Consider the following 24,272-nt stretch of genomic DNA (forward strand, 5'->3'; position numbering starts at 1 on the left):
AAGATAAAAGAGGATTTGGACAGGAGTGAATTCCAGACATTTTGAACTCTTACGAACTATATACTTACGGCTCTTCGCCAGGACCTTTTGGAGTCAGGATTCGTCTACAACTCTTCCAATATCTTCAGGCCAGTGAAGTAACTGGTCATCAATGCGCCCCTGCGTACTTTGCAGGATGGAGGGCTCATCCTTCAAGAATATAAGGTGAGATTGCTGAGAGGGCACTTTAGTGGTGATAAGAGGGGAGGACAGTGGGGTGCTATCACTTGAATCCACAAGTGGCTAAATCCATCTCTCCACTCGTAGGAGCATATTTCTACGAGTCAAGCAAACAAGAATTGGAGGGCAGATCCAGTCAGTCATCGCTGCACTACGCATCACGTGGGTGGATGCCGCAGCAGTCCGGATCCGACCGACGCCCCTGTGGGAGCCAGGTGAGCGTAACAGAACGCGAAGCCTATCTACAAATCCCCACCTGGGCTTTATGGAAACTTTAGAAACCGACCAACTGGCCCAACTGGCCCAACTATTGGGGGAATTTAGGGCGGAAGTGCACGCCGCTCGCCAAGAGACTAATGCCCTCGGAAGAGAACTAATTGTATCGAAGGAGCGCACAGATGATCTCGCCAGACAACTGCTGCAAAACCAAGCTGGACAAACACCCCTACCTGGGTTTGGGGGGAATCCAGCCCCAGTTTCATCTAGCAATCCTGTGCAAGTGATTTCACCAGGAAATATTACGTTAGCTGCACCCGGACGCTTTGCTGTGGACCCCAAGAGGTTCGCCGTGTTCATGAACCAATGCCGCTTGCACTTTTTATGCAGACCAGGAGCCTTTCCAAACGACCAAGCTAAAGTAGCCGTTGTATTATCATATCTTAGTGGCAGCGCAGCGGATTGGTCCATTCCGCTAGTCAACCAGGATGACCCTCTTCTCCGGGATTTTCAGGGTTTTCAAATGAGCATGGAAAGACTATTCGCCAGACATTCACAGGGACAAGCCCTGGACAACAAACTCTTATTGTTACGACAGGGTAACCAGGATCTGCTAACCTATATCGCAACCTTCAATAGATTGGTGGTGGAAACTGGATGGCCTGAAGAAAAACGAATCACGTTATTTTATCGAGGGCTTCGAGGAGAACTCAAGGATGTCTTGGCTCAAGTCGTGAACCCACCTCAAGACTGCGCTGAATATATAGACTTAGTGGTCCAGTTAGATCACAGACTTCAGAACAGAAAGGCTGATCAAGCCAAGTTTGAGAATCGGGTGTTGGTCAAAACCCACGCTAACCCCAAAGGAGCAGATGCTTCAGAACCCATGCAAATCGGAGGGGTTAAAGGACCCCTAACCCAGAAGGAAAGAAAAAGGAGACAGCAAATGCAATTGCGTCTATATTGTGGAACTTCTGGACATTTTCTACGGGATTGCCCTGTAAAACCACCCAAGAAGGTGGTAGGAGCTGCTGATAAAAGCAATATGGAGTCAGACTCGGGAAACGACCACGCCTGACAAGTGTAGAGGTCCGCTTGCCGAGCTTGAAGAAGGATACTCAGACCTCGCATTTCATCATACCAATGGTCCTCGTAGATCCAGGGCAGCCTTCACGTATGCACGCAGTAAGGGCATACATTGATAGCGGGGCCATAGGAAACTATGAATTGGCTTCTAGGATGAATCTACCTCTCTGCCGAAAAACCACCTCAGATGTCATCACCGCAGTCGATGGAACTGAAATTGCTTCTGGACATGTAACTCACTCCACCGCAGAGATGACACTATTGGGTCAGGATGGGCATCGAGAGACTATTGTGTTTGATCTAATCAAAGCCCCACAGTTCCAAATAATACTGGGGATACCTTGGTTGGAAACACATAATCCTTGTATTGATTGGCGAGAGAAGAGAATAACCTTCCCGGATTGTGCACAAACCTGTTACCCAAAGAAAAATCAGAACGCAGGCCTGGCCACAGTAACCACAGCAGTCATGCAACTACCTCCAAAATACCAAGAATTCCAGGATGTCTTCCAAAAGGAACAGGCAAACACCTTACCTCCTCACAGATCGTAAGATTGTCAAATCGATCTCATACCTGGTGCACAACCCCCTTGTAGCAGGATCTATGCCCTTACAGAACCTGAGAACCTACACCTACGACAATACTTAGACCAGTACCTTGCCAAAGGCTTTATTCGCCCATCCAAGTCCCCTGCATCTTCAGCTTTGTTCTTTGTACCTAAAAAGGAAGGTGACCTCAGAACGTGCATAGACTACCGTGCATTGAACCAGATAACTGTCAAGAACCGATACCCGTTGCCTCTGATCCCTGAACTACTAGACCAAGTGAAGGATGCTTGTATCTACACTAAGTTAGATCTCCGAGGGGCATATCATCTGGTACGTGTAAAGAAAGGCGACGAATGGAAGACGGCCTTTAGCGCCAAGTACGGAATATTTCTAGTATCAGGTGATGCCCTTCGGGTTGTGCAATGCACCAGCAGCCTTCCAGTATTTTAAGAACGATGTCCTTCGTGAACTCATTGACATCTGTGTTGTCGTATACATAGACGATATTCTAGTGTACTCCTGCTCAGAATCAGACCATGTTAAGCACGTATGTGCAGTCCTTGAGAAACTACGCCAGCACAAGTTATATGCAAAATTGGAAAAATGTGTCCTTGGTTTTATCCTGACTCCAAAGGAGTCCGAATGGACTCACGAAAGGTGGACGCAATTCTCAAGTGGCCATCACCTAGTTCAGTTAAAGGGGTACAAAGCATGCTCGGATTTGCCAATTTCTACCGCAGATTCATTCCGGACTTCTCACATGTTGTATACCCCATCACAGCACTTTTGCGAAAGAACAAATGCTTCTTGTGGACCGAAGAGGCTGAAAAGGCCTTCCAAGAGCTGAAAGCGAAATTCACGTCTGCGCCTGTCTTAAGACATCCACGCCCAGAGCTTCCATCCATAGTGGAAACTGATGCATCCAGTTTAGCCATGGGAGCTGTCCTGTCCCAGAAGGATCCTGAAACTGGTCAACTTCACCCAGTGGCATTTTGCTCCAGAAAGTTCTCTGCACCTGAGTTAAACTATGCGGTTACCGATAAAGAGTTATTAGCCATCAAATCCACCTTTAAGGCTTGGCGACACTATCTTCTCGGTGCCAGGCATACCATTACTGTAATCACCGATCACCGGAACTTGCAGTATCTAAAAACAGCCAAAGCCCAATCATCGCGCCAACTTCGATGGGCATTGTTCTTTGCCAAATTCGATTTTGTGATCACTTATCGACCAGGCTGTAAAAATGGCAAGGCAGATGCCTTATCCCGAATAGGAATGGAAGAAGCATATGCGAACCCGGAGCCGGTGCCTATAATTTCTGAACAAAGAATTCTTGGCATAACTACTTTACAGACACTAGAAGAAATTCATTTAAAAATCCAACAACTCTTCGATCCAGCAGCCCTACAGGACTGGGTAAAGAAAGGCCCGGTTTACTCAGTCATCAATGATCTACCCTACTATCAAGGACGACTATTTCTACCACACAAGGAATTACAGGAACTTGTCATCTCCAATTATCATGATACCCTGATGGAAGGTCACCCAGGTATCGCAAAAACCGAAACTAAACTTAAGAGACAATTCTGGTGGCCCACCTGGCGAAAAGATATAAAGTAATTTGTGATGTCTTGCGGCATTTGCACCCAAAACAAAAGTCAGAAGAAAAAAACAGCTGGCCTTTTACAACCTTTGTATATTCCACCTACACCATGGCACACCTTGTCTTTAGACTTTATTACAGATCTACCTCCATGTAATGGATTTAACACCATTCTAGTTATCGTGGATCTTTTCTCCAAGATGGCCCACTTTATTCCTTTGAAGGGATTACCTTCTGCTTTAATTCTGGCCAAGGAGTTCCTCGAAAACATTGTTCGAATACATGGGTTTCCTTCCGTATTGGTCTCTGACCGAGGTAGTCAATTCATTTCACATTTTTGGAAGAAATGTTGCCAATTGGCGCAAATAAGGTTATCACCCAGTCACCATCCCCAGACCGATGGTCAGACGGAGAGGACCAACCAGACCCTTGAACAGTACCTACGTTGCATGCTTCACCAGACCGAAAGTAATTGGAAAGATATTTTATGGATTTCCGAATATGCATACAATAACTCTGTACATTCAGGAACCGGACAAAACCCCTTTTATACCATATATGGACCCCACCCTCGAACCTCAGAACTCGATTCGCCTCAGCACTTAGAAATGCCTGCAGTTAATCATTTGCATTCTACTATTACACAAGCCTTCAAGGAAGCAACAGAACATTTGAAGCAAGCAAAAGAGAAATACAAGAAAAATGCTGATCTACATAGAAGAGAAACTCCACAGTACCAAATTGGAGATCAGGTTTGGCTAGCTACAAAACACATACCTCTGAAAGGAACTCGGACTTTTAATCCTAGATATTTAGGACCTTATACCATTAAGGCCATCAAACTGGAATTACCCTCCAATATGCAAATTCATCCTGTCTTTCATGTTTCACTTTTAAAACCAGTTCAACCAGGAACAAGATTAACCAAACCACCAGATCCTATCTTGATAGATGGAGAACCTGAATTCAAGGTGAAAAACATCCTGGACTCCAAGGTGGTTAAATCAAAACTTTTTTACTTATTCGATTGGAAAGGTTACGGGCCACAGGAAAGGTCATGGGAGCCTAGTGACCACGTTCATGCACCTCGATTAGTGAAGAGATTCCATCGGAACTTCCCAGACAAACCAGGACCAAGGGGAAGAACGACTTTAGGAGGGGCCTTGACCACGTCCATCAGCCCCGGGAGCAGGCATCATGTTGCCTTGAGAAAACCCAGCAACCCCTGATAGGGGCTGTCCGGGTTCAGTCCTGGCGCAATACTGCCAGGCTCATATGGGACATCACTCCTGGCGCCATAGGCGCCAGGCTCATAAGTGCACACTTACCTGATGCAGACCATGCTGCAAGAAGATCCAAGCCCATGTGAGGCCTGGAAGGGACTACTTTACCTTAGGGACTATTTTGTTACTCGGGTGTGGTCGGGGAGGAATACCTACCTGGGACTACTTTGGAGGTTATTTAAACCATGCCCGAAGAGCAGCACACGCTTCACGTTATTCTGCATCCAGCAGCGTAACGTTCACCGTGCCAGCAGCAGCATCCAGCCTTCTGCCACGCCCGCCTCGAACCTGGAGCACCTAGAAAGAAGGAAAGAAGCAAAGGTTAGAACAAGAATAGTACCTGATTTCTTACCTGATCCCGGATTCATCACATCTTCAAACCTGAGGAAAGACTTTGTTTTAAACGCGTCGCATCGCCAACAGCAGCGCCGCGCCATACTCATTGTTCCACGCAGCATCTCTTCGATCCGGCGCTGTCTCCATCTTTACATCGCCGAATTCCGGCACCTAAGGGGGGACAAGAAACAACAAGGTGAGCAGAGAGAACAGACAGAGACAATCTCTTTATCGCCATATGCTTACCTGATTTTACCGCCGGAGGTATTATTCATCAGCACGCCACCTCTTCTTTTGCCGCACCTGTGAGAAAAGGAGAAAGCAGCAAGTTTAACCCTGGGCATTATTTACCAGACAGTGTTGGGTAACACAGACTTTTACCGGAGCTCTTTCAGTTGTCAATCTTCTTATTGGGTCAAAGCTGCAAGATAAAAGAGGATTTGGACAGGAGTGAATTCCAGACATTTTGAACTCTTACAAACTATATACTTACGGCTCTTCGCCAGGACCTTTTGGAGTCAGGAGTCATCTACAACTCTTCCAATATCTTCAGGCCAGTGAAGTAACTGGTCATCAACGCGCCCCTGTGTACTTCGCAGGATGGAGGGCTCATCCTTCAAGAATATAAGGTGAGATTTGCTGAGAGGGCACTTCAGTGGTGATAAGAGGTGAGGACAGTGGGGGTGCTATCACTTGAATCCACAAGTGGCTAAATCCATCTCTCCACTTGTAGGAGCATATTTCTACGAGTCAAGCAAACAAGAATTGGAGGGCAGATCCAGTCAGTCATCGCTGCACTACGCATCACGTGGGTGGAGGCGGCAGCAGTCCGGGTCCGACCGACGCCCCTGTGCGAGCCAGGTGAGCGTAACAACTCTTTGCTTTGTCATTTCTTAAGAAAGTGTTGTGTAAAAGATAAGATAATTTTGCCATCCATGAAAACCTCATTACTTAAATTGCCAAGAGATACTTTTAACATCCTTGAAACCATCATTGCTTGGAAAAGACACTTTTACTTTTCATCATTTTTAAGAAAGTGTTAGATGAAAGAGACATTCCTACCACTATTAAGGAACCATTGTTTGCACCGAACGTCTCTCAACATATTACCTATAACAGTTCACGGGAAGGGGACCAACCAAGGACAGTTTGCATAAGTTGGACGACAAGACACTAGTTTTGATTTCATAGCAAGGGAAACTCTTTTGGATGGGGAAAGAGAGGCCTTCATCCAAATCCCCTTTTGTTTTAATAAAATGTCTAATGTTGAAAACATTACAACTTTGTCTTCGTCTCTCATTTCTGACCCCGCACAGATGGGAGACCCTAACAATAAGAGACAGACTTGGGTACCACCCCTTGGTCTAATGCTCCAGCCTTGTGTACAAGTTGCAATACGTAATTGTAAACAACTGTCTTAGTCTGAGAGAATTATTGATAACTTTTCACATACGGTCATCAAAACTGATCTACGCATCTGGCTTGGAAATATTTAGCAGTCACAATAAGGAGTATCCTCCTTGGAATGGTCAAATTCACTTCTCCTTTCCCTAACAAAACAAGGAGAGAGCCAGCTGGGTTTGACTTCCTCAGCTATATATACACTAAATACACTATGCCGTTGTGCTAGTGCAATGGATAATACCGTTTATGTCAAAGTCTCTATAGAGTGTTAGAAAATAACATTTAGGAATAACCTTCAAACCCTTGCATGAAAACATCTGAAAATATTTGTCAGTAATATGTCGAGGCAGCCACCTGTGCATGCACAATTTCAGAATTGTACATTAGCAACTTCACAGTTTATAACATGACTTTGATAACCTTTTTCAACAGCTTTTAAAATGGAGTATTCCCATAGGAAAAACAATTTTTTTGGGTCAAATATCTCAAAATTGTTTGCTTCGATTTTTGCAACATTTCACATGCGCCTAGGATTCATCAGGAAATGGTGAACTGAAAAACTTTTTGAAAATGAACCTGGCCAATTTTGAGTTAACCTTTTAAATGCGTCTATTGTGATGAATCTGGACAATTCGTCCCTTCTACTCAGAGGGGAGCCACCTACATGCAAGGCCCTCTTTAGGGGTCTGGGCAAGTGGGACATCACTGGGAGTGACTCCCATCATGGGGACAAGGCCTCCCATTCCAGAATGGAACTCCCCACCCAAACCACCTTGTCTGCATATATGAATATGGAAAAGACTTGTATATCTCCTGCAACCATGGTATTTTACAAAGATCCTTCTTTACCTCGCTTGGCTGCAGGTAATGCTGAACACAACCTGAATTCCCTGGTCAACAAACAAGGACATGTTCAAATTGTTTCTGTGACTTGTATAAGAATAGGATGGATTTTAATGCAAAGGAAGACCCCTACAGAGGTAGTAGGACTGCTATGCAGGTGCTAGCTTTCACAGTATTGACATTGTGTTGGGGCGGAGCCATGCTGGGGTGCAGAGCCAGCGGAAGCAAGGAGAGGGAGCGAAACACCAAACGAATACCTACAGGTTGGCCTTCTATTAGACATAGCAGCCCAGGTCGGATCGGGAGCAGACATAGAAAGACACTCGTCTCTTCTGGTAGCGTGACCACAAAGGACCGGTGGTAGCCCGGCAGGCTGGTAACAGTCGCTGAGAGCGGACCATATGAGGGAGCACGGATCCCCAAACTCTGTGAACATTGGACTGTAGCTACTGAGATACGTAGGCACGGAGAAAGCCAGAGAGGTTTTGAGAGCCTGAGAAGCTCAACGGAAGACATACTGCTACAAGGTACAAACATTGTGAATAATAGCTGGGGAACCTATCCAGGTTATGAGAGCCTGAGAAAGCCAAGTGTGCAAATACCCTGTGAAAGGGGGAAAGAATGAGATATAAACAATTGGATTAAAGTTAAGAAAGCCATAAATATTGCACAACTTTGAATAACCAGAGCAGATCACACCCTATCCAAAATAACTTGTGTGAAAGAAAAGAAGCTGTCTGAGAACTACAGAACTTTGGGGAGTGCTAGAGTCTTGAAGGAGGAAAAGACAGAAATGTTCTTTTTGTGTGTTTTCCCAATCAATCCTGGAGGAAAGGTATAATTGCATCAAGAAACAGCTTTCTTTTTCAAAAGGAGACACTGCAACTCTTAATTTTGATACCAAGACTGAAAAGAATATACTGCTAGGGAAAAGAACTTTGGAAGACTGAAAACAAGTCAAGTACAAACTGGTCCAGGCAGAAACCTTGTTGAGGCTAGTGTACAAAGCCTCCCCTTTATCCTTCTTTTATTTCGGTGTTTTTTCTATAGGGGTAGGGCCAGTTAGCTGGATAGGATTCAGACTGGGCAGTTAGCTGGATAGGATTCAGACTAAAGTGCTTTAATTTGGACTTTAGCGTCCATCCCTAGTTTTTGTTTTGCTAGGCGGGGAACTTCTCACATAGAACAGGTCAGGTTAGGCGTTTGATTTTTTTAAATCGTGCTGCCCAGAATGAACTGGCGTTTTCAAACACAGTGTGCCAAGAATGTATGGGTTTCTCAGTTCATACATTACGCCACAGCATCTTCTGAAAACTCACATCAAATTCAGGGCTGACGTTCATGTCAGTTTTCAGATGTAATTGCATAATTCATGAACTGTAAAACTTCTCCCACGACATGTGTACCTACAACATACAATATGACAAATGCTCCGTCAACATGCGCTCCTACAACACGTGCTCCTACAGCACACCCTCTTACCACAAACTCTGTAGCTTCTATGCAAAATGTACACGGACATGTAAAGGATGTAAATTACACCTGCTCAAAAGAAATGTACAGCATTTATACAATATGTACATGAGCATGCCGAGTGTACATTACACATTGAGAATGAATGTACAGCATTTATACAAAATGTACACAGTTAAGGGGATTATGTACATTACAAATCAAAAACAATCACATAACCATAACAAAGTTGGAATTTTTAGAATTTTATTTTTTTGCAAAATAGTTAAACACTCACAACAAGCTATTGTACACAATTTACAAATATTAAAATGTGGATTAAATGTGCACCTATAATAATTGTTAAAGTATAATATGATTTTGTAATACAACATTACCATATAATAAATTGAAATTATAATACACAAGCAGGAGTCCCCAAAAAGTGCAATTAAAACTAAAATACACATAACTTTTTTAAATAATAAAAGTAAAGTAACCATTCATTTAAAATGACAAAATATGCATACACATGTAAATATCATGCATTCAATTGAAATATAAATTTACAAAACACATGTAACCATTGCAAATATATAATTTAGTCAATGATTAATATAACAGAAACATGTATTTATTAAATGAGACAAAATGTAAATGCTAATAAAAGCAGTACAGATGTAATACACACTAAAAACATAAATATTAAAGTTTAACATTTTTGTTAAACGCAAACAAATATTCACACAACACATTACATTACTTTCACTATATACATTTCATAGTAAAAGCAATACATTGAAACCAAGAACAGAGTGAAATACAAACCAAGAACAGAATGAAATACATTGAAACCAAGACACAGGTATCTATTCTTACCAGAATAGATACCTGTGTCCATCATCCTAACTCAGGCCTAGTTTGCAGACTTCGAGTGCCTAGTTTGCAGACTTTCACTATCCCCAAAATCTTCTCTCATTATGGCCACCTTCTATCGGCCATCAGGTCAGTCAACTCTCTTCCACTCGGAATGGGCTGACCTGGTCTCCTCCCTACTCTCCTCCTCCTCTCAACTCCTCCTGATGGGTGATCTGAACATCCATCTGGACTCTCCGGACTCCTCAGGTCCTTTCCGCAACCTTTGCAACACTCGCGCCCTTTCTGTCCTTTCTTCTGGCCCCACACACACCTTAAGCTCTCCTCTCCTCTCGCAGCAATACATCCGGCACAGCCACTGGGCTTCAAAGTTACCAGACCCATGATAAAAGTGACAGTGGCTGCTTTTGCCTCCTCCTACACTCCTCCGCCTACTCCCTCTGCTGACTCCCACACTGACACAGCCCTCGCTAACCTCAATCTCTCTATCGCCAACACCCTTGAAACTCTTGCCCCTGTCATGAGGGTCCTACTGAAGCCCTCCAAAAAGTGCAACTCTTGTTATGACTCCGACCTGGCTGCCCTTAAATGCAAGTGTAGGGTAGCTGAGCGGAAAGGAAATGCGTCAGGCGAATAGTCTGACAAACTGTCCTGCCGCCTCCTTCAAAGGCACTATCGACTGTGGATCCGGACCAAGAAAAGAGTCTTTATTCAAGCCTGCATCTTCGCGGTATCAAAACAACACGGCCAAACTCTTCAAAGTCTGCAAGGAGCTGGCCAATCCTGCAGCTGCATCTTCTTCTGTCACACCCACACAGGACCTTTACTTGGCCCCGGCTGAACACTTCACCACAAAAACCCAAGACATCCTTTCAAACATCTCTTCCACACCACATGATACACCAACACCGGAGTCTCCCTTGTCCTCCCCTCCACTTACCCTCTCTTCTCTCTCACCTGTCACATCAGATGAGGTTACCAGACAGGTCCAATCTATGAAGACTTCATCTAAAGAGGTGGACCTCTGCCCCTCAAAAACCATTAAAGACAATATTGACTCCCTGGCCCCAGCCTTGGCTGAACTCTGCAATCTCTCATTCTCCCCTGGAGTTTTCCCAACTGCACTGAAGCACTCCCTTTCTGCACTCTCTGCTCAAAAACCCTCTGCAAACCCCTCCGTTCTGGCAAACTACCACCCTATCTCCATCACTCCCTTCCTGGGCAAACTCATGAAGAAACTGGCTATCTCTCAGCTGACCCTACACACTGAATCTATTGGTTGCTTCTATGACCATCAATCTGGCTTTAGAGCATCCAGAGGCACGGAAACTCCTCTTCTGAACACCTGCGAAGACCTGCTCTCAAATCTTGACACTAACACCCCATCTATCCTCATTCTCCTTGAACTCTCCTTTGCCTTCGACACGGTTAATCACAACATCCTGATCACACGTCTCTGTAACACCCTGGGAATCACAGGTCAGGCTCTGGCATGGTTAACCTCCTTCCTCTCCGACTGCCCACCCCAGGTGGAACTCTGAGCCTTTCACTCGATTCCCACTCTCTCAACCTGTGGCATTCCCCACGGATCTAACCTATCCCCCTGGTTCTTCAATGCCTATATGGCTGCCCTGGCACGGGTGATTGCCACCTTCACCTCTAACTTCCAGTGCTATGCGGATGACACGCAACTCTCTTTCAGGTTACCCTCAGCCGCCTCCTACTCCTCCTTGCTCATATATGACTGTCTGTCCGCTATTCAGTCATGGTGTGCTGCAAACGACCTCTGCCTCAATGCCACTAAGACTGAGATTGTTCACATTGGGACCCCTGCTCCCGCTTTCCCACTTTCACTCTGGCCGGCCTCCCTTGGCCCTGCAGTTGCACCCACCTGTGAAGCAAGAAACCTTGGGGTCATATTTGCTCTCCTTCTCCTCTCACATTTCAGACATCACTAAAAAAGTCTAACTATCAGCTACACCTCCTCAGAGGTACTGTACACTTTCTCACTTTCCCCCAGAGGCTGACTGTCTCAAAAGCCCTGGTTCTCTCAAGGCTGGACTATTGCAACAACCTCTTCCTCAACATCCCTTCTTCTGCCCTGCGCCCTCTGCAACTCATCCAGAACAGAACCGCAAAATGTATCCTTGGCCTCAAGCCCAGGGACTGCATCTCTCAGGCGCTGAAATCCCTTCACTGGCTCCCCGTGGCTGCAAGGATCAAGTTCAAGACTCTTTGAATTGTTCACAGGGATTTCTGGAGCCTGGGACCCACCTACCTTCAATGCTGCCTACCTAAATACTGTCCCTCATGAGCCCTCTGCTCATCTGCCTCCAGCCTTCTGTGAGTGAGCTGGTTCTCCAAGCAGAGATTTGGTGGGAGATCCTTATCCCCAGCAGTTGCCTCCCTCTGGAATAGCCTCCCTGCCGCCCTACATCTTGAACCAGATGTCCTGAAATTCCGGATACTCCTCAAGACCTTCCTGTTCTCCTCATCCTTCTCTCTCCCGCTAGCCTGCTAACCTAGTTCTCTGTCCTTTCCCTCCCTCCCACCTATTGCCTACAGCATGCTGACTGGCTGCCTAGTGTACCTCAGAGTCTCACTGGCCCCAGCACCCCCGCCAGTCCTCTCTCCTACTTGCCTCAGGGCACTACACCCCACCCACACTCAATGAACTGAGAAATTAAGCCAAGAGAGTGGATTTCTGTGCATTTACCCCAGTCTCAACTGACCGGTTGCACTTGATCCTCCCCTCCCTGTGACCCTCTGTGCACTTGCACGATCCGTACGCACCACACTTGAAGATCGTCTGTCTGTTTCTCCCCTTTCTTCACCCCTAATTGTACTGTTAAAATTGCAGAATCGCTGTCAGGCCTAATTGCTATATCCCATACTGTTAAATGTATTTTTTTATGCATTTACTCTGCCTGTGCAGACTATTATCGTCTCAGATTTTCAAGGGCTCTGAATGACTGCTGTTTTATCCCGTGTTCCCACCGTCCTTGAGCGCTTTGAAACACTTGCCTGTGTATTGACGCTATATAAATAAACAATACCATACCATACCAACAGGGGGAGTTAAGGTTACCATGATATTTGATTTTAATATAATATATTTTTTTAATACATTGGCAATGTTTATTATGTTACATTATCATTTTGTTGGTTTAACCTTAACCATTTTGTAAAAAAATGAAATCAAACAAAATATGTATCTTTATTTATTTTCCCTCTAGATGTATAGATGTCTCAAGGTAAGTCGTTTCTCAAAGAAACGAGCTGGGGGTAGATCTCTGTCTTCGGCGTGGGCCTCCCTCTGGAACAGCCTCCCTGCCACTCGAAAACTTGAGGAGAACCATCTCCCGTTCCGGAAGCACCTCAAAACCTTCCTCTTTGCTTCCGCCTTCTCCTACCTTCTCCCCTGTTGATTCTACTCTCCCTCAGCACCATGCACCTGGCCACCCTCTGTCCTCTGGGCCCAGGTACCTGCTCATCTTGCCACCTTCACAAACTGCCTCCGGGCCACCCCCTGCACAGGGGTCTGTATCTGTACCCATACAGCCCTCCCCTTTTCTTCCTGCACTTTCATACCTACACGGCCTGCTGCCATAAACCCAGCACTTGCCACTTACTGGCTGCACTCCAATTGTTTGTTGCCTTTTTATTTATTATTTTATTATTATTATTTTTTTTCCTTCTCGCTCCGCACTCTCCTTTTGTTCCCCCTTCCATGCACTTCTCCCCCTTCTCCCTCTACCCTGCACTTGCACGTTCTCAATTTCACTGGGCCTAGTAAGATCGTTGTTTTTGTTCTCCCCTGTTCCCTTTCCCTGCCTGGTCGCGCTCTGAAACACTTGTGTATGAGCGCGATAGAAATAAAATATCAATCAATCAATCAATAGCTGTCTTTAGTCGTTAACTATACTCAGAGAACTCAGATAAATATTCCACAATTGCGTCTTTAGTGGTGATCAAATATTAATATTATGTCGACACTAGGCAGAAAAATAATAAACATACTTTATTGAATGAGCTGGTATGTGCACCTTGAATGGACATGTTTAGGGATGATAGCCTGGCAGGCAATTGTTGTCAGCCAAGTATATGTTTGTATAAAGAGAAAAAGTATTTTTCCCTTTATAATTCATAGGGGTTGGTTGAAATAAGTCTGTGACTTTTTGTGTGTTAAGCAATATGTCTAGTGCCATGGTGCCTATTTATGCTTTGTGATAATTTTAATGTATTTTTTGAAGGAAGATCCCACGATTTAGTCACATCAAATTGTTTGTGTTCAAATATTCTAGCATTGATCAGTTTACGCTGTATGTTGGTCCTCAGTCATTATGTGTAGCCGGGTTTACAGCAGATAAGTAGACATCTAATGATTTCTAGGTGAAGTGTTGTAGGATGATAAAGCCATAAAGATGACATGTGTGCATGGCTAAAGTCCTCAAAACTGATGTAAATCGGAATTGTAGTGAACCTTCCTAATTTCTAGGTCTCAGCTCAAATGCATTATGGCTGTATAAGTTGAACTGTTAAATATATGTTTCTAATTACGTAACATGGCAAAGATTTGTAATAAACCATATGCTAATTAAAACATTTAAAAAAACATTTTAGGCTCTATTTGGCCCCTCCCATATGTGTATAAATTCTGTTTACTTTTACATCCAGACCTTTGCACATGAGTAACCACACCTCCCCTAGATAGCTATAGGGTTTGAAGTTAAGATTTGATAAGCAGGAGCTGAAACCAACTCCTAGATGTCTGGCATCACCCAGTAAGCAGAAGATACCTCTTGGGAGACAGGAGCGAGTACAAAGCATGCCGTAAATATGACTTGTACACGAGATACACATTTTTATCTTTTGTCCATTATATATAATTCATGCTGCTTAATACGTCTTCTATATGTGTTTAAATGCGTCTTTATACGCATTCCAAAACACACAAAGTTAATGTGACGTGGGTATGTTTGTATGGCAGCAGTTGGCCTGGAGAGCCAAATGTAGCTCCTGGTATCTGTTGGTGGCAAGTTAACCAGGCTCTCTTGGGGTGGAAGCAGGAGCTAAATAACTCTCAGCATTTTCAAACTCTGAGCTATACTGCACCTCTCCTATCACTTATTGTTAGAGTTGTTGTTGTCCTTCCATTCAGGTCTTTATGAGGGCTTACATGTCATTGTATAAACCCACTCTGACATCATTTTTGGGATTAACAATATGGGACCACATTTCATGCTTCAATGATCATTTCATTGTTTATATCATCAGCACAGGAAAAGTAGACTTGCTTGCTTATGGGTTTCCTCTGAGTGCTCCTTATAAAGGGATTGAATTACTATCAATGGCATCACTCTTTGTAGTTCAGGGCTACTATGTCCTCAATAGGACCAGGTGTACTGCCCTACTACCTTCTCTCTTGTGTCTTCATGAATGAATAAAAGAACAACAACTTAGCCTGGTGGGCTGGGGTCCTTAAATTCTCCCTTTGCATCATTCTTTTATTTGATTAGTTGGTTTTGTGCCCTCCCTTTGGCGGGGCGCTCTCCCCACTCCCTCTTCCTGGCAGCTCACTGTTCTACAGCTTGCTCTCCATGGTTCACTGGTCTGATTGGGAACCCATGTGCCCACTGAGGCTCAGTGATATCCCAGTGGTTCTTATTTTGCTGGCTTCTTGGCCAGTATGGCGTGGTGATGCTGATTATCCTTCTGCTTTTCCTCCATTGGCCATATCATCCTTGAAGTCATGGACTCCATTGTTAGTCTGCTGTTCTGGCTTCTTTTCCTCCAACTGCTCCATACAGCATTTTACTTAAGGACTCCACTGTGACAGTGGCCAGTTCATCCGCTAGTGCCTGACAGTCCACAAGAATATCATTTTAAAGTCCCTTCTAGGCCTCCCACAATGTGCTGCATCAAATTCCTTCAGGATGGAGCCTGGTCTTCCAGCCTATCCACTTCCCTTTCTCTGCTCTAGCTTCAACTCTTCGATTCGTCTAATCTGTTTTCGTTCCACGCAACTCTAGTTCAGCTGCTCCTCATTACTCTCCATTTGTTGTCTTTCAAAGCTAGATTACTGTTTCATGTCTTATGTTTTGTTTTCAGCTGTCTTCACTACCTTGCTCCATCATGTTTTTCTTCTCCGATTTGTTGGTACCATAACTCAGTTGTTCTTCGTTCTCACTCACAATTCTTTTTGGCTGTCCGCTATCCTCCCTGCACTCAAAACCATGTTCACTATTTTTCACCCTAGCTTCATAACAATGGAATTTGCTCCCACTCTCCATTAGGGCATTGTTCTAATATCTATTAAGCAATCCCTCATTTTCCTTTTCCGATCCTGAAGCAAAGTCATCAATTACTGAGGAATTGTACTGTTTTGTATAAATATCTTCACTGCTTTGGTGAAAGTGCTTTATAAACAACAATAAATACAAATCCCATGTGAAGGTTATGGGGGGTGGGTGACACAGTTGATCTAGAGATCCTGACCAAGAAGTCACTAGTCACTTCATACAGGGGGATTTTTAAGAAGTGATCATTAGGATAATTTACTGTGTCACTGTATTATGTATTTTTGACTTCTATGCTTGGAAATGATTTTTGCAATGACATTTTCTAATGAGATCCATGCTGAGAAATTAATTGGCAATGAATGAATTGATCTTCAATTTTCATTCACACTGCTTTGATGTTCTTGAAAACTTCACAGGTTTTTGACAGTTTAATTTTGCTGTAGAATATTATTTTTGAAACTAAATGTGCAGGATTGTCTTTATTCTGGAGTGGGTTGTCTTCTTGATTTCCAAACCGTGTCCCTTAAACTGCTGGAGATCTATTTCATAACGACTTTTATTGATGTTTAGATTCCTCTGCCTTTTTGCCAAAGCTTTTTGCGGGGTAGTAGTAAGGAATATCTTTATATTTTAATGAATACAACATTGTTTGAATTTGTTTATTTTCACTATGTTGCCTATTTCAAAATTCAGTCAAAATGTTAAACATAAACACATTTGTACATGAACCGGATACGTATAATGAACATTAAAAGAAGTTCTTTACAAAGTATTAGCAATAAAACACTGTGACAATTATTACATTGGTAACATGTTTACATGCATGTATCGTTCTTGCTATTCACAATGCATATTTCTATTTAATTAACGTTTTTATCATCACTTTTCTTTTTATTGTCCTCAGTTGTTAAGTATTTTCAATATCATGAAGGTGGCTGGAGTTCATGGGAAAAAACCCTTTTAGCCTTCAATATGGACAGGGACGTTATGGTGTCATACAAAAGGCATGGCTTTCCATGTGAAAGTTTTATGTTCTATTTGTTTAAAGAAGACAAATATACCAGTCGACAAATTGATGAACAGGGCGGCTCCAACACCATCTTTGTCATCACCCTTTCACAACACTTCCGACAGTATCCTCTCCAGCTGTACATCAAAAGAGCACTCAATATTCGCAAGGCCATAGAACGCCTGCTCACCCGAAGCCCAGATGCCAAAGTCATCATCAAGACGGATAATACCAGGGATACTACCACTCTGGTGGAGCGATTAGGCGACTTCCATGGATATTGCCAGCATCTTGTGCTCAAGGAGGTGTTTAAGGGTGTAAATGTTGGTTTTGTGGACGCCTTTGACATAACCATTGCCATGGCTACAGAGACCGTCCATCCACCATTAAATGTTCTTGAGAACCTTATGAGCATGACTTTCACCTATTCATGTTAAACATAATGAAAGAAAAGTGAATGTGCCGAGAAAAACGTGTCCCTTCTCATATGGGTGCTTTCCACACAGGTAATGTGGAATGCTTATGTGACGTATGCACAAGATTGGTTGCCTTTTTTGGCAGCCTCCTCTCCCGCTGTCTTTTCCTTCTCTTCTTTCTCTGCGCCTGATTGAGAAAAAATAAGGTCCATTGAGTAATGTACACAGAAAAGACTCTTCCAAGAAAAGAAGGCCCTTTGGCACACCTGTGGTTATAAGATCCTAGCTACAAAAGTAGACTCCTCTATGCTTACGATTTCATTGGACCGTGTAATTAACATAGCTGCTTCAAATCCTTCCTGAACACCAAGGCTTTGTATTAGCTAGTATACAACAGGACACAGATGTGTGCTTGGCATTCTTCGATTTATCATATCATATTTTGTTTTATGCATACACCTAATGCTAAATGAGCTGAAGAAGCAAGAAATCCTAGGCCAAGCTGCCAGCACGAAGATCCATTTATTTTGAAAGGATGCTCTACTCATGCCAGCAGGTAAAACATTTCACTGTTCCGGATTCAGATTTGGGCGCAAGCAGGAAGTTGAAGCAGCGGCAGACAATGGTGCAGGCAACTGCTTGGATGCCAGTAGAGTAGAAAAGGGGAATGGGTGAGGACATTTAGACTGACAGGCAAAAGGGAGCATGAGGGATGGTGAGGAAGGCACAGGGGAATGGGTGGGGGTCAGTGGCTGACCCGCCTTTATAAGCCAATGGCGAGCAGGAGATTTTGGGACGTGGTTAAGGAGGAGCCCAGGGTCACTAATGGGCAGAAGAAAAAACTCTGATAAATATGGAGGCGCACAGAGTAGAGAGAGTAGAGATGTCAAGGAAAGACAATGGTGGCATAGACCCACCAATATTGTGTAAGGAGATTTGTGAATGTCAAGATCTCAGGAAGTCCGGTCTCCAACTCCGAGGGTGACTTTCCTCCTGAAACAATGGTCTATAGTTTATGTGACACAATAGACTGAATGGTTCAGGTGAAAAGGTGGGAGAACATCGCCCGGGTTCTCCAGGCTGCAGAAGAAAAATAAGAAAATAGGAATATCTAGAAAAGGACACCCCAGGCCTGTCTTCAGAAGCTAAATCCACTGATTTCAGGTTAACCTCACAAAATACACGTGACTCAAAAGGGGCAGCGATTTACACACTCACGGATATCCTGAAAACCTGCTATTGCTGAGGGATGGAGACCCCTTATCTAGAACATGTGGTGCAGAAGGGGGGAGTAGTATGATGTGTGCTATATCTCGAAAGGCGCAGGAAAGTGTATAGCATTGTTTAACACCTTCAGTCCTGATGCTTTTAACACCAATGGAAAACCATGTTTTGGTAGTTTCACAAGTTCTCACTAATTTACCTTGTATCTTTAAGGGATTCAATTCCTAAATATAATCATAGAACTTTACACATATAGTCAGAAATATTGTTAATGCAGTCAAAAGTGTATGTGCCCAAAATATAGTCTCACAATTCTAAAAGCAAAATCTCATAATTGACAAGTGGCAATCTGCTGAAATGAGGAAATTGGTTTACAAGCTTCTTGTAGTGTTTTGCAAGATTATTCAGTTTATACACCAAGGAAGGTATTAATTCAACATTATTTCCCAGAGCCACAGGAAATACAGGATGTTACCTTTTCTAAATGCTGCCAAACTTTGTGTTTTTCTACAATTGTTCAATAAAAAGTATAGAAAATAAAATGTATTTCTCTGCAAATGTAGCAACAAGATGCTTATAGTTCTTATGTAGTTTGTGGGCATTTGACATAGCATGGATCTGGCTGCAGGGAGCAGCACAGTGCTTCATGCAGCGCTTGGGGGCTGCATGTAGAACACTATGGAATGTGAGATCTAATTAGGACAAGATTACAGTACCCATGATTTGATAGGGGTGAAGGCTGTGCAAAGATTTTTTTTACACATTTCCAATATTTTATCCATGAATGATCAGCAGGCCCACAGTTATAGCGGGATACTAAGCTCATTAGAACGCATTCTTCAATTTAAGCGCACAGTAGGCAATTGGCTTTTTCAAAGGGTTCAGGTTTCTTACTCAGCATGCCTGTTGGAAATCTCAGGGTAGTGTTCAACCATTGTGGGGAGGGGTCCCTCTTATAATATGAATGGCAACAGTGACCGGCAATCATTTTCCTGCCATGTTTTCAGTAGACCCACGTGTTTAGATTCCTGGTTTTGGCGCACCCTGGAATAATATTAATTTCATATGAAAATAATAAACAGCAGTGGGTCAGTTCACAAAAAACTGCTGGGAGTAACTCTGGGGTTACTTCTGGAGAGAGATTATTTGATTCAGACTGAACTCTGGTTTACTCTAGTTCCATGAGGTGTTTCTATTGTGGGATTATGATTTGTTTGCAGATAATTTTCAGTAAAACTGCTTAGATTAAATATCTGACTGAGGTGGCAAGAAGCAAGGATATTATTTGGTGCAAAAGAATGAGTTGCTTAATTGGAAAATCCCTCGGACACTGGTGTTCTACATTTGACCTAAATTACATAATGATGCAGTTGAACCGCCTTTCTAAACCTTTTGGCTGTTTAAGCTGAAACATGCCTACAAGATATCAGTTACATAGTTTAGCTGAGAGACAATATACACTTTCGTCATGATCATAATGCGACCATGATGTGCGTTCACGGTATGTACGTATACCACAGCAAGGAGTAATAGTAGTTATGTTATAAGCCTAGAAAGAAAAGGGACCTCACCAAGTGTGTGGTACTTAGAAATTGCTCTTCCAAACCAGACATTTTCTTTTACATATGAGAATCAATTTTTCAAATCGAAGAATTGACCACCAGGTTGGTGGGTGTTCCAAACTGCAAACCTTTATATGTGCTTCTTTGAAGAAAGAATATGTAGAACACAGAGAAAAATGTCTCTGATAAAACTAGCCTGTGAAAAGGTACAGGGAGGATGCAGTGTTGCTCTAGACTATCAAAGTGGAATTAAAATGTTTCCATGCTTCACTTCTTGTGAAAAATATGCCATTATATAAATCTTAAATGTATTTTATTTGTTTTAACTATATGTATTATAGACTACAAATGTGATCAATATTGAAAATTGGAATTAAGAAATATACATCTTAACTGAACGTTGTCAATAAAGAAAAACACATTTTGGAGACCTTATGTATTCTGTTATGTTACTGGGATTTAAACCATGCACACTGCTATTTGCATGGTCTCCAGAAACTTAGAGAGTGAGGGCGAGTTATGTCAATGGGGAGAGAAAGAAAAGGTAAGATATCTTTGCTGCTGTGTTAATGTGTGCCGACCAGAAGTGCCCTGGGGACTGTGTGATGATTCGTTTCTAGGAGCTCTGTGTCGAGAGAGGAGCCTCATGTCCCCATGGTGCTAGGATATATAACCTCTACTGGAACCAAGATGGCCACATAGTCCAAAGCTCTGCGCTTCGGGACTTCAATTTCTTTAAAAAAAGAGAAGACCTATTTTGACCTACCTTAACGGTGTGCGCCTCCAGCTTTGTTGCAAGCCGCATGAGGTGGCTTAGAGCAGAGGGAAAGTTGTAGTCCGTGGCGCTCTGAAGACAGCACAGATTCTCCTCAGTGCGAACGGTGGAGAGAGAGGTGCCTGACGGCTGGGACAGCAAACAGAGGCCGTATGGCTGCCACAATACTCTGGTTCTGGATTAGGCAGCTAAGTGATCGGAGAAGCGAACGGGTAGCGCTGGCTGTGTTCATGGGAAGGCAGCATGTGTCGTGTGTTCACGGCGGTGAGGGTATCGAAAGAGGCTGCGGTTGTGATTGGGTCCACAGCAGCAGCCCCTCTTCCCTTCCAGTGCCTCTGAAGTACCTGAAATTGTGGCATCCATCTTCAATGAGACACTGAGAATATATCGCCAATGGACATTTGATTTGACAAGGCACCAGACTTGGGTTCTCTGAATAATGTTAGTCACAGCACAGTGTCATCCTGCTACTTTATACTTGGAGGTGGAATCCTTTTATATTTGAGGTTGCTTCATCTCGCCGGACGTATGCTATTGTGGTTACTGCTGGGAAGGCATTCCTGTGGGGAAGCACCATAAGTCTGAAAGTACCAGCTGTCGGTGAGCCCCTGTGGGAGTGGGCTGTAGTTGTGCTTCGCGCGATGACGGCAATCATTGCCTTCGCTGTGCAGGTGCAGCCTAGGTGAACAAGGGAATGCGTGAGATGCAGTCACTGACGTGTGGCGGCTCCCAGTAAGGCTGATACCTGGAAGCAGCGAAAGCAGCTTGAGAGAGCAACATTCTCTGCAGCAGATCGCAGTGAGCGCAAAGAGGCCTGCCACAATCCCCGTCCATGAGCCCTACGTATCAGGGGGGTAAAGGGTGCCGTGCACCAGTTCAAAGGGGAAACAGTTGAATCCGTCCAGGAACTCTACACCAGCACCAGAAGCCCTAAATCACAAAGGGCAGGGGGTCTACTACAGCAGATAACAAGGGGAACATAGCAGCACTAGTTCTGGCAGAAATCTTTTTGTAGCAGGGATCCTGCATGGTTTTGTTTGAAAATATAATGACTGATTCAGCAAGGATCAATGCAGGGGGTTCAACTGACTATGAACAGGGGATCCCTGCCAGGAGCTCTACACCATAAGCTCCCTGGCACTTTTGGAGGCGGGTTCCCTTCACCAGATCACAAGGAGAATCGTGAATCAAGAGCCCCAGAGCACCCTGAAGTTAGGAGTGTTGCCCAGAAGGATTCCTCTCACTTTCCTTGTATTCCGGAGAAGGGCTCATCCCACCTGAGTCACCTTCCTTCCTCCTCTGTGGACGTTTCGTGCACCTGACCTGTCTGCATCTGTCTTGCTGCTAGACCGCTTGGTGAGTTTGTTGTGCATTTGCAGTCTCTCTGTGCATCTCTCTGCTCTCTCCCTCCATGGTGCTCTCCATCTCTGAATCTGTTGGTTGTCTTCATGACCATCAGTCTGGCTTCAGAGCTGCCAGAAGCACGGAAACTGCTCTCCTGAACATCCATGCAGACCTGCTCTCCAACCTTGATTCTAACACCCCATGTGTCCTCATCTTGCTTGATCTCTCTTATGCCTTTGACACTGCCAACCATGCGATCCTGCACAAATGTCTCTGTGATAACCTGGGTATCACCTGTCAGGCCCTGGCGTGGCTGACTTCTTTCCTCTCTGACCGACCCTCGCAGGTCCAACTTGGGCCCTTCCTCTCCGCTATCTTTTATCTCTACCTGTGGTGTCCCCGAGGGGTCTAACCTCTCTCAATGGCTGTTCAACCTATACCTGGCACTTCTTGCCGACCGCATTATGGCTCTCTGCCCCAACTTTCAGTGCTATGCGGATGACACTCAGATCATTTTCAGGCTACCTTCGGCCACCATTTCTCCGTCTCTCATCTCTGACTGTCTGTCTGATATCCAGGAGTAGTGTGCCGCCAATGACCTCTGCCTTAATGCCAGTAAGACTGAGATTCTCCTCATCGGCACACCCGCTCCCTCCTTTCCTGTCGCTCTCTGGCCGGCCTCTCTTGGCTCCAACCTGTGAGGCGAAAAATCTCGGGGTCATCTTTGACTCCACACTCTCCTTCTCTACTCACATCTCTGATGTCTCTAAGAAGTCACACTACCAGCTGCACCTCCTCAGAGGTATCCTACCTTTCCTCTCCTTCCTCCAGAAGCTCACTGTCTCCAGAACTCTGGTTCTCTCTAGGCTGGACTACTGCAACAGCCTCTGTCTAAATCTGCCTTCCTCTACTCTCTGCCCCCTGCAACTCATCCAGAACAGGACTGCAAGACTTGCCCTTGGTCTCAAGCCCAGGGATCGTATCTCTCCAGGACTGAAATCTCAGCACTGGCTCCCAGTGGCTGTTAGGATCAAGTTCAAAACCCTCTGCATTGTCCACAAGACCTTGTGGGGCCTAAGGCCTCAATACCTTCAACTCTCTCTTCCTAAATATCTTCCTTCTCGAGCTCTTCACTCGTACACCTCCAACTCCCCCAGGGCCAGTTGCTTCTACAAGCAACGAGTTGGTGGTAGATCTATTTCTTCGGCCAATGCTTCCCTCTGGAACAGCCTCCCTGCGTCCCTGAAACTTGAGGAGAACCATCTCTGGTTCTGGAAGCACCTCAAAACCTTTCTCTTTGCCTCTGCCTTTTCTCCTCCTCTCACCTGCTGACCTCCTGGCTGAAAACGGAATCTGCACTGGTTACCTGGCCACCCTCTGATCCCGGGCCCAGGTTCCCTCCCCCACCAGTCACACTCACCTGCACTGCCTGCCTAGCATCCCCCACACTTGGGGACTGTTTCTGTATCCCTTCAGTCCCACTACCAGCACTTGACACCTGATGTCTGCACTCACCTTTGCACTTGCCACCCGCTGGCCGTTACTTTTGCTTATTGTTATTATTCTATTCCCATCTAGTGCACTGTCCCTCCCCCCCGCACTTTCCCCCTTCCCCCATCCCATGCACTTGAGCGATCTGAATGACACCTGGCCTAGTATGATCGTTGTCTGTCCTCCCTTTGTTCCCCCTCTCTTGCCTCGTCGCCACTTGTATAAAGGCACATTATAAATGCCATATCATATCATATCATATCCTATTTATTCTAACTGCTA

At 44.4% G+C, this 24,272-nt stretch overlaps 1 protein-coding gene across 1 annotated transcript in view; it reads left to right on the forward strand.

Annotated features, from left to right (window-relative positions):
* The window catches only part of LOC138487900 (NXPE family member 4-like), a 459,230-nt gene extending 438,422 nt beyond the window's left edge, over positions 1 to 20,808 (forward strand). Inside the window, exon 6 of the mRNA XM_069614526.1 lies at positions 17,074 to 20,808. Coding sequence (XP_069470627.1) covers positions 17,074 to 17,615 — 542 coding nt within the window. The 3' untranslated portion in view covers positions 17,616 to 20,808. The remainder of the gene's footprint in view (positions 1 to 17,073) is intronic.
* The last annotated feature ends 3,464 nt before the right edge of the window (positions 20,809 to 24,272 follow it).

This window comes from Ambystoma mexicanum, chromosome 9 (assembly GCF_040938575.1).
Source record: "Ambystoma mexicanum isolate Mex_15411 chromosome 9, UKY_AmexF1_1, whole genome shotgun sequence".
NCBI lineage: Eukaryota > Metazoa > Chordata > Amphibia > Caudata > Ambystomatidae > Ambystoma > Ambystoma mexicanum.